Consider the following 10,053-nt stretch of genomic DNA (forward strand, 5'->3'; position numbering starts at 1 on the left):
GGCTATGTTCATTCCTACTAATTATGAATTTGAGTTGTTTAAAAGGTTGTAGAATTTGAAATAGAAAGATATGACTATGAAAGATTATACCGAGGAGTTCTACAAGTTGACTATTTAGTCTAGTCATAGAGAATTGTCAAAGGAAAAGCTAGCTCAGTATATTAATGGTTTGAGATTCAATATTCAAGATGAGGTTGGTATGCTGAATATTTATTTAGTTGAGGATGCTTATCAATATACCCTGAAGGTAGAGGATGAGTTAAAGAGGAAACATCAAGGTAATGCTAGAGGGAAGGAGAAGAAGGATAGCTTGGAAAAGCTAAACCAAGTACAGAAGGCAAACCAAAACCTACTAATCATGAAAGCAGGATAGGTAGAGGTGAGTTCAAAGGTAATTATTTCATATGTGGGAAATAAGGGCATAGATCTTTTTTATGTCCACTTAGTAGGACAATTGCTATTGTGAATGAGGTTGTAGTTCAAGCTAGTCAACCTGAGCAAGGAGAAAATTTGTTCACTCGACAAGTATTGGTTGGTGAGAGGAATATGGATTCTTGTGAGAGGACTAGTTTATTTAGGACTTGTTATAAGTATGGTGATAAAGTCTGCAAGGTGAGTGTGTATGGTGGTAGTATTGATAACATTGTTGTTGAGAAGACGGTTAAGAAACTTGGTCTAAAAAGAGTGAGACACCCTTGTCCTTATAGCATTGGCTGGTTGCAAGGTGAGCATGCTTTGGAAGTGAGGGAGAAATGGCTTGTTGAATTCTAGATTGGGTAGTACAAGGATCAAGTGTTCAGTGATATTATGGACATGAATGATTGTCATGTGTTGCTTGGTAGACCTTGGTAGTATGATTGCAGGGTTGTGCATAGTTCTATGAAGAATGTGTTTACTTTTGAGAAAGGTGGTAAGAAATTTTCCCTAATTCCTTTGCAAAATGAAGAGCTCAGTATGAGGAACCTAAGTATTGGCAACTGAGTTGAGTTGGTAGATTTAGAGAAGGTTGGAGATCAGAATGGAAAGCGGACCTAGGATGGATCTGAAGAAGCAAAAGAAGAATAATGGAAAGAGTGTACAAGTTGAAGACTTGGAGGATATATATATATATATATATATATATATATATATATATATATATATATATATATATATATATATATATATATATATATATATATATATATATATATATATATATATATATATATAGGAAGAACCATTGTGGAATTTATGTGTTGAATCCCAAAAGATGTTCTTTTAGCTATTAAGAACATCTTTTTGAACCTGGGGTGTCTGATGCAAGAGCATCCCTGGTTAGCTTATAATCCTACAGGATGGTGTGGTTTGGCTTTAGAGTTTGGGAACTCAGTCAAAGAAGAAAGTTTATCACATTCAATACTGAGTTGGTTTGGTATTTTGTTAACTAAGTGACTCGGTTAATGAAGGTGCTTGATGATGCTTATAGGAACTTGGCACACACTGGGAGCTTAGTGAAGCTTGGTTTCAGTGTTGCCCAAGTTGCTCAGTTGCTTCTGAAGCTCATCATGTTCTATGGAGATCAACATGCTCTAAGAGCTCAACATTACTTTAAAATTTACTAATGTTTGGGTTAGTCTTCTGACACTTGGCTTGGTCTTGGTTCCTATTGGTGCCAAGTTGTTTGTGAGTTGAATTTTTGACATTTAATTTCTAAATGAGTATTTAATTTATGTTGCAACTGACTTTTGGCTCATCATTTATTTAATGTGAGGGATTTAATTTAATTTTTAATGCACTAGGCTCACTTGTGGCTTAGTTGGGTATAAGTAGGGGGTCTTGTAGAGTCTTTAGGATGATGATTGAGACTTGGAGAAGAGGATGAAAGATAGATGCAAACTTTGAGGAGCTGGTGGCTATGGCTTGAGAACTAGAGGATTGCTTGGTGGACCTAAGGGTACAAGTGTGGATTCTTCTTGGTGTTCTTATCTAGTTGTGGATCTATAATAGTTGAGATTGGGTTTTGTGTTGTACATTCAATCTTGTAGAACTAATGTTGTAATTATTGTTGTATTTGGCCCTAAACTGGAAGGCCTTACAACTAGGCATATTGCATCTAATAAGTTATTTTATGAATAAAGAGTTGTGATTTGATATCAAATATTTCTTTATTGTTGCTTGCTGTTGTGTGGTTTTTTGGTAGGGGTTTGGACATCTCTTTTATGGATTCTCTTGCCTTGTATTGTGTCATGTTGACAGAAAAGTTAGCACCCTTGCTTGAGCTATAACTTTCAAGAAACCTCATGTAACATGGAAATGACCTCCAAATGTGGGACTTGCGCTCTGAGGTTGAATCTTTGGAGAAGGTTGGCTTCCTTAAATTTAGGATGCACCTAATTACTCTTTGAAGGAAAAGGGAGAAGGTGATGCAAGAAATCAAACTACCTAATCTAATCTAAAGGTAGGTAATGCACCTAATTAAGATGGTTACAACTTTGCTCTGGGATGCACAACACATCAATGAAAAGTCTAGATACAATAGTCTTGAATCTATTCTACTCTCCAAGAAGTCATATGTGGACTTTGAACTAATTAAATGTTGAAGGGAAATACATCTTCACAATCCATATCATCAATAGTTTGGACACAAAATACAAACTTTAGAAAATAGAAAGAAACATTCAAAAAAAGGAAAAACACATGCACGAACAGTGAATGGAAAGAAGAGGTAAAGAAGGGAGCTATCTCATTAATGGAAGGCAAAGAATATAGTTACAAAGCCTAAGGCTACTACAAGTAAACATGATAGAATAGAGAGGAACCCAAATATGAATTCTTGGAGAGTAGAATAGAGTCAAGACTAGTGTATCTGGACTTTTTATTGATGTGTTGTGCATCCCAGAGCAGAGTTACAACCATCTCAATTAGGTGCATCACCCCCCTTTAAATTATATTAGGTAGTTTGAATCCATGCATCTCTTTCTCCCTTTTCCTTCAAAGAATAATTAGGTGCATCCTAATTGTAAGGAAGTTAGTCTTCTCCAAAGATTCAACATCAAAGTGAAAGTCCCACACTTGGAGGTCATTTCTATGTTACATGAGGTTGCATGAGGGTCATACTTCAAGAAAGGGTTTAGACTTTTGTGTCAACAGTTCCCCTTTTGAATTTTCTCATATCAATTACTATCTATTAAGAAAGCTAGGTTTAAGGATGGAACCCCTCTCCACCAAAGCTTTCATTTCTAGATTTATGAGTTCCACTGAGCTCTAACTCCTCAAGCTACCCCTTCTCCCAATTTATCATTTAAGCTCAATAATCTAGTCCTTACACTAGTCTCTTCCTTTTCTAGCCAATTACTAGCTCTCTAGGCCCCCCAAAATGTGCCCTCAATTTTGGGTACAAGGGTTATTTTAAATCACAAGGACAAGCATAAGAAGATTTCATAGTAGCAATAGATTGAGGAATTTGTGGAAGTTTAATCGACTACTACCTCCCCATGATCTATAGATTTGACATGGAGTCCTAATAATTCACTCCTTATTCTATTCCTAAAACACCCTCTACCTCCTTCCCTCCCTCCCTAAAGACTCAACTTAGTTACCTAAAGGATCCCCATATCCCTTGATTTGCTTCTCCTAACCTGCTCCTTAGAACTATTGATGGACGCATTGATCTTGAAGCCCTGACCTTAAGTCATATGAGCTATGCATTTTCCATGAAAAATTGAAAGTTTCTATAAAGTTTCTTCTTTATTAGCTACAAATTGCCAAAAGAAAGATAAATAAATTAGAGGCTCTTGTAGAGGCTAAAAGAATAGAGGATGGGACTAAAGGTAAAAGGGATGAGGCACTATGGGAAGTGGGTAGAGATTTTGGGGAAAAATTACACAATTGGTAATTAATTGAGGAGAAAATCTTAGAAATTTGTGGCCTTGTGCCTTTGAAGGAGGAGAAGAATGTGATCCTTATTTCCCTAGCATTAATAAAGCAATCCTAGGATCAGTTGGGGGACCAAATCAAGGACCTTTCTTCCTACAAGAGAGCGACCCATGATAGAGTGGATAAGATCATTGATGAAATTCAAAGAGAGATGGAGGAGATCAAGCTTAAGAGGAAAATGATGGAAGAAACCTTTGGTAAAGAGGAGGGTCTTCAAATTGCTATTAAGTAGGAGTCTGGGTTGGGGGACGTGGCTTACTCTTGCCCTTCCAAGAAGCCTTCCATCCTGGAAATCTCAAGCAGATGAGGAAATAGTTTTCCTATGTTGGGGTCGGTTGTGGTATTAGTTCTTGATGCTGGAGTGTTTTTGCAAATTGTTTGGTCCATGTTGGTTGTAGGTTTCTCTATTGGTTTGGTGCTACTAGTTTTTAATAGTCTTGTTTTTTTTGTTGAATAGTTTTGCTTTGGTTTTAGCTTAGTTTTATTTTGGTTAGTGTTGGTTATGTAAGGTTTCGCTCCTTGTGAATCTATGTCTTTTTGTCTATGAACTTGATGTTACTTTTTGTTTCTCAGTACAGGCCCTCTCACTTCTTACTTAATTATAATTATTGTATGAAAGACAAAATTCAATTTTAAAAAAGATTTAATAATGCAGATTATAAATTAAAGATATTTAAATGAAATATTTTGATTGAGTATTATATAAATCATATTTTATTTTATACAATATAAACTATTACATATATTTTTAAAATATTGTAATATTTTTAAAATATATATTTTATATTATACATAGTAAATGTTACATATATAATTTATTATTTAATTCTACAAATCTAAATATTGTTGTAATATATAATTTTTAAAAATATAATATTATATACAATAATTTATTTTTAAAAACTTTAAATCATAGTCTTGGTAAGAATTTAACATAATTTTGAGGACAAAATTGATTATAAGTAGTTAGAATAATGGAAGATGGTTTAAAAAGTGGTAAGAGAATTGTTTCTAGATTTTCCTTTATAAAACTCAAATCTATTTAGTCAATCATATAATTAATAAATAATTTCTACTTTTTTTATATATAGATAATGAGTCAAAGTCTAGATTAATTATTATTATTTGTCAAAATTGTTTATTATTATTTGTTAAGATAAGTAGACTCAAACCCAAGACTTCCTACATGAAAAACTCACAAATTATTGTTGCGTTGTAAGCTCTTGTCTAAAATTAAAAATATTTCATTTATATTATATGAATATAAAATATGTAATAAATTAAAAAATATGATAAATTATTAGTAGTGTTGATCATTAGTTAAAATATGATTTAACTAAAATCATTACAATAGTAGATACCTTACATACAAGCACTTAGAAAATAATATTTGAATAATGTATTAAATTGAACCCCAGACTAGATAAGATGTAAAATTTCAGCATTACACAAAGCTCACAAATTATGGTGAAAACCGAAGTAAACAAGGTTCCCGCCTACAGCCATACTCAAATGGTCCAACTGCTACTGCAACTCAAGTTTACAAAGAGTAGTCAGCAAATTACGGCATGAATTTGGGGGCAAACAAATGGTCCAACGCAGGGTGGGAAAAGCTATGTGGACGTATCCCCATTACAACAATGACAAGTGTTCACACACTTTTGAAAGTCTACAAAACGTGGCATAACCACATAACACTAGAAGTGTATATATACTCCTCATCTCTGCAATTCAAAGCATTGTTTTCAGTGTGTTGGTGTGATCCAATCAGACTTTTCATTTCTCTATTTGTGTTTTGTTTAGAGAAGAAGCAGCAGCAGCAGATATGTCGAGTATGGAGGAGGCAAAGGCTTTTGGGCAGAAGAAGAGCGACCAAGCTCAACAACATGCCCAAGTAATACCACCCATTCTTCATCATCATTACAAATGCATTTGTTGTAGTTGAAGCTTTGTTTATTTATATTTGTGTTTGAACTTTTAGGGCATGAAGGAGAGTGCACAAGAGAAGGCTTGTGAGGCCAAGGAAAAGGCTTCTCAGGTCTCCCATGGGAGCGAGGGAAAAACACAAGGAACAGCTGATATGGCGAAGGAGAAGGCTTTTGAGACAAAGGATCAAACTGGCTCTATATTACAACAGGTTTCCCATTTACTCAGTCCCTTCATTCTCATTATGGGTGTTTCATTTTTCTACTAGTAAATGGCATGTTTTGTTTCTTGTTTTGATTTGTGGGTATGTTTTTTTTACTTGTTTTGATGTGGAATGCTTACACAGGCTGAGGAGAAAGCGATGGGACTGATGCAAGGAGCGGCAGAGACTGTGAAGAAGCCTTTCAATGGAGAAAAGTAGAGGCAGTGGTGACCATTGTTGACTACTCATCTGATTGTGTTCAAGTTGGTTTTGTGTTTAATAAAAGTGGGTTATTGTTGTATGTAACAATTCTTGGGCAATTAGTGGAAGAGGATGATTACTGTCTTGTTGCATAGTAATGTTCATCTTCCTGTGTTCGTTATGCTTTTGTGTAAGATAAAAAGTGGGTTGTTGTCAATCTACATCGCTTAATCAATTATCAATAAAAAAATTTGACAACCTATTTTAGCATATGTTGAATAGATCGGTATTTCCATTGACACTTGGATTCATCGAAGTTAGTTGTGTCTTAAAATTATATATATATATATATATATATAATTGGAGCAGAATAATGTGAATAAATAATCTTACACACTGTATAACGTTTACACAATTAATTGAGGCATCTAATTTGATAGAGAATGTGAACTACTATCTGCTAGAAACAAACGTATAACCTGGCTATTATAAGAGGATGACATGCACATTAATAAAGGGGGAAATAGGGGGAGACTATTGGGGTTATTAAGCTTAAAGGTTCGCGTGCAGAGAAAATATACCAAAGGGAAGACAGAAATGGAAGATCCTGAAATTAGTTCTAGACACCAATGTGGTGAGGAACAAGTTGTAGTCCAAATGTTTGGGCACTGTCAAATAACGAGCAAGGGGTTTATTTTGCAGAGAGGGATTTGTTTTGTTTGGAAACTGCTATTCTTATGAAAAATAATGCCAAAGATCTCTTCCAGTAGATGGGTACTAATAGAAAACACCAGTAATCAATATTTCCTACCCGAAATCGAAAGAGAAAGAACTATACTAAAGAAAAGTTGAAATTCATCATACAAACCGATTATGTAACGTCTCACAACCATTACTTCAAGGGAACATATCTTTTATCCTTCTTTTTCCTTCTTTAGTATTGCTTCCTTCATGTAAGGAAATATTTTAGGGAAGTCTAACAGCTTCATGGTAGGATAAGCACTCATACACTATTTTTGTCTTTGTGTTGCTTGAGCAGAATATGGATCTTCATATTCAAATTATTTCAACATTTTTGTAACTGAAAGATGATATCTTAGATATATCGATTAGTTACTTGTTAGATCTTGATAAAAATTGTCATCTATCTGTTTAGAACATGTTGGTTTATATTCTCTCCACACACACACACACACACACACACACACACACACACACACACACACACACACACACACACATGTACACACGCACACATCAAATAATTTTGATTTTGTTCTTTTAGACTTTTCCATTTTTTATGGCAAATGCTAATGTGACACTTGTTTTGCCGATGCACTACATACACTATCAATGGAGAAAAGTAGAGTCAATTGTGACACCATTGTTCACTATTCATCTGATTATGTTAAAGTTGGTATTGTGTTTAATAAAAATGGGTTATTGTTGTATGTAACAAAATTTGTGTGAGCAACGACCATTGTTCAGAGTAGACTAGTAAAGGAGGATGTTTACTCTCTTCTTGTAGTAATACTCATATGGTTGTGTTCGTTATGCTTTTCTGTAAGATAAAAAGTGGGTTGTTGTCAATCCACAATTCTTAATCAATTATCAACCATTTTTTGTTAATTGGTTTTATGGCATATCATTAGTATTTTGTCATTGATTTAAACATGGGAGATGATAGTGAATCCCAAATGGAGACAAATAGATTCTTACAGATGAAGTGACAGGAACATAAGGGTTTGTTTTCAATCCCAAATGGAGACAAATAGATTCTTGTAGATGAAGTGACAAGATCATAAGTGTTTGTTTTCAATTGAAAAGTTTTGAGATATTCATGTTGAATTTAATTCACAATTGAGTAAAAAAGACATGCCCAATCAATGTTAGAGATAACAATAAAATTTATTATGGATTATGAAATGTTAATATCTTTAACTTTTATTAAGATTTTTAATTAAAATACAAGAAGATAATAGGACAAAAATGATTAAAGTTAACATATTTAAAGTCCATAAAGTTTCACTAAACACCACCTATTACATTCAAGATTGTGAAGAAGTTAAATTCTCAATTTTGAAATCATCAATTTCCATTTCCATCTTAAACTTGTTATTTTAGAATGACAAAAACTAAACTTTATAATTTTGTCATTTTTGATGGTTGAAGAATATGCATCTTCAATTTATTTTGTATTGAATTTCAAAATAATGTTAGAAATCATTATACTCTTTCTAAGTTGTTAAAATCTCACAAGAAATGAAGTTTCAAGTATGATCCACATTCCAAAAATAATTACACATTCAAATTTGACTTTTGATGGCAACCATAACTATTTGATATCAATTGTATTATATATATTAGACCTTAAAATAGATGCTATGAACCAAAATAGTTTTATATAACTTATATAATAGTAATGCAGCCTACCTACATACAAATAAAAATATTGTAATGATAATTAAACAATAAGTGCACAAAGATGGGAGATCAACAAGGGGGTTTAAGTTGTCACTTTTATCTAAAAATCAATAATTTCTAAACTTTAATGAGAATTTGAAGATAGTTAAACTCAAAATTTTAAAATGTGAAAAAAAAGTTGCAGTCCTTCAAATCTAAATTCTAAACTTTTTTTTTTGTTAAATGATTAACTTTAAGTTCCTTAAAAAAAGAGATCACTTACATAGTGTCATGTGTGTTATTTTTTTAATTTTCTTATTTTTGGCAAAAGTGGACGAGCATATATATATATATATATATATATATATATATATGTAAACTGGTTCTAGAGCTCAATTGGGAAAGAACAAGAAAAGAAAACCTAACATCATTGCAGTATGAACAAAATACAAACATCAATAGTAACAATCATAAATCAATGGAAAAACATAATTTCACCAAAATTCAAACTTTATCAAATTTTGCATTTTAAAGAATATCAAAACAATAGGCATAAGGGACTCGATACAACCAAAACTTTCAAATGTTTTACAAAACATGCCTAAAGTTAAGAAGAAAAATCCAAAAAATAGAAGAATGCCAATAAACTATTTATCTTTCATGTCCTCAACACCCTCTATAGAAATGGATGTCAAACAAGGTTGTACCAAGTGAACCCATCCAAAATCTAAGCATGGCAGTGAAGCCACCTCCCATCCTGAGCTGGAGCCTTCAATGGCAACATCGGAAATACTACCTCAAACTATTGGTTTGGGATGATTTGAGTGGGGTTTGGGGACAAGGTGTTCTAAGCCAAGAGCACTTAGAGTAGGAACTAACCAGGCACCAGATTCACAAACCAACTCAATGAAGGGAGCCAGGGGAATCTTCTTATGAGATACTATATGTGCATCAGAAATTGGAAGACCCAAGATGTCAAGTAGTGCAAATTCAATTTTTTTCATACCTTTAGTCATATGAAAACCCAGAGCTTTTGTTGTGACTTGCAAGGTCTTAGTCAAGAGCTATGAGTTGTTTTTGCATGAGCATGAGCATGAGAATGGTCCTTGAAAATAGTCCTCCTACCAAGGCATTTCAAGACCACAAATCATAACTCTGCATAGCCCACTTTAGTCTATTTTGAGCCCAAAACTCTGGTCAGACCATCTTATAAATAATGATTTCCAATCTTGAAGTTGACTGAAGAAGATCCATAGCATTAGATAGAAATATGGAGACCAAATTTAAAGGTTATAGCACATGTCTAGAAGTTACAGAGAAAAGGTCCTCCCCAATGACATTACGAATGCCACGACGGGTGGAGTAAGAAAGCAAAATGAACATAATATCCAACACCTCATCAT

The 10,053-nt window shown here is 33.5% G+C and overlaps 1 protein-coding gene across 1 annotated transcript; it reads left to right on the top strand.

The window, feature by feature from the left end:
* The first annotated feature begins 5,651 nt into the window (after positions 1-5,651).
* Positions 5,652-6,517, top strand: LOC149561850 (uncharacterized). Its single transcript, XM_089825386.1, has 3 exons — positions 5,652-5,812; positions 5,900-6,055; positions 6,191-6,517. The coding sequence occupies exons 1-3, from the start codon at positions 5,744-5,746 to the stop codon at positions 6,263-6,265; spliced, it is 300 nt and encodes a 99-aa protein (XP_089681512.1). The 5' UTR covers positions 5,652-5,743; the 3' UTR covers positions 6,266-6,517.
* The last annotated feature ends 3,536 nt before the right edge of the window (positions 6,518-10,053 follow it).

This window comes from Cupressus sempervirens, chromosome 4 (genome assembly GCF_028749045.1).
Source record: "Cupressus sempervirens isolate cs-2001-9-10 chromosome 4, ASM2874904v1, whole genome shotgun sequence".
Lineage (NCBI taxonomy): Eukaryota > Viridiplantae > Streptophyta > Pinopsida > Cupressales > Cupressaceae > Cupressus > Cupressus sempervirens.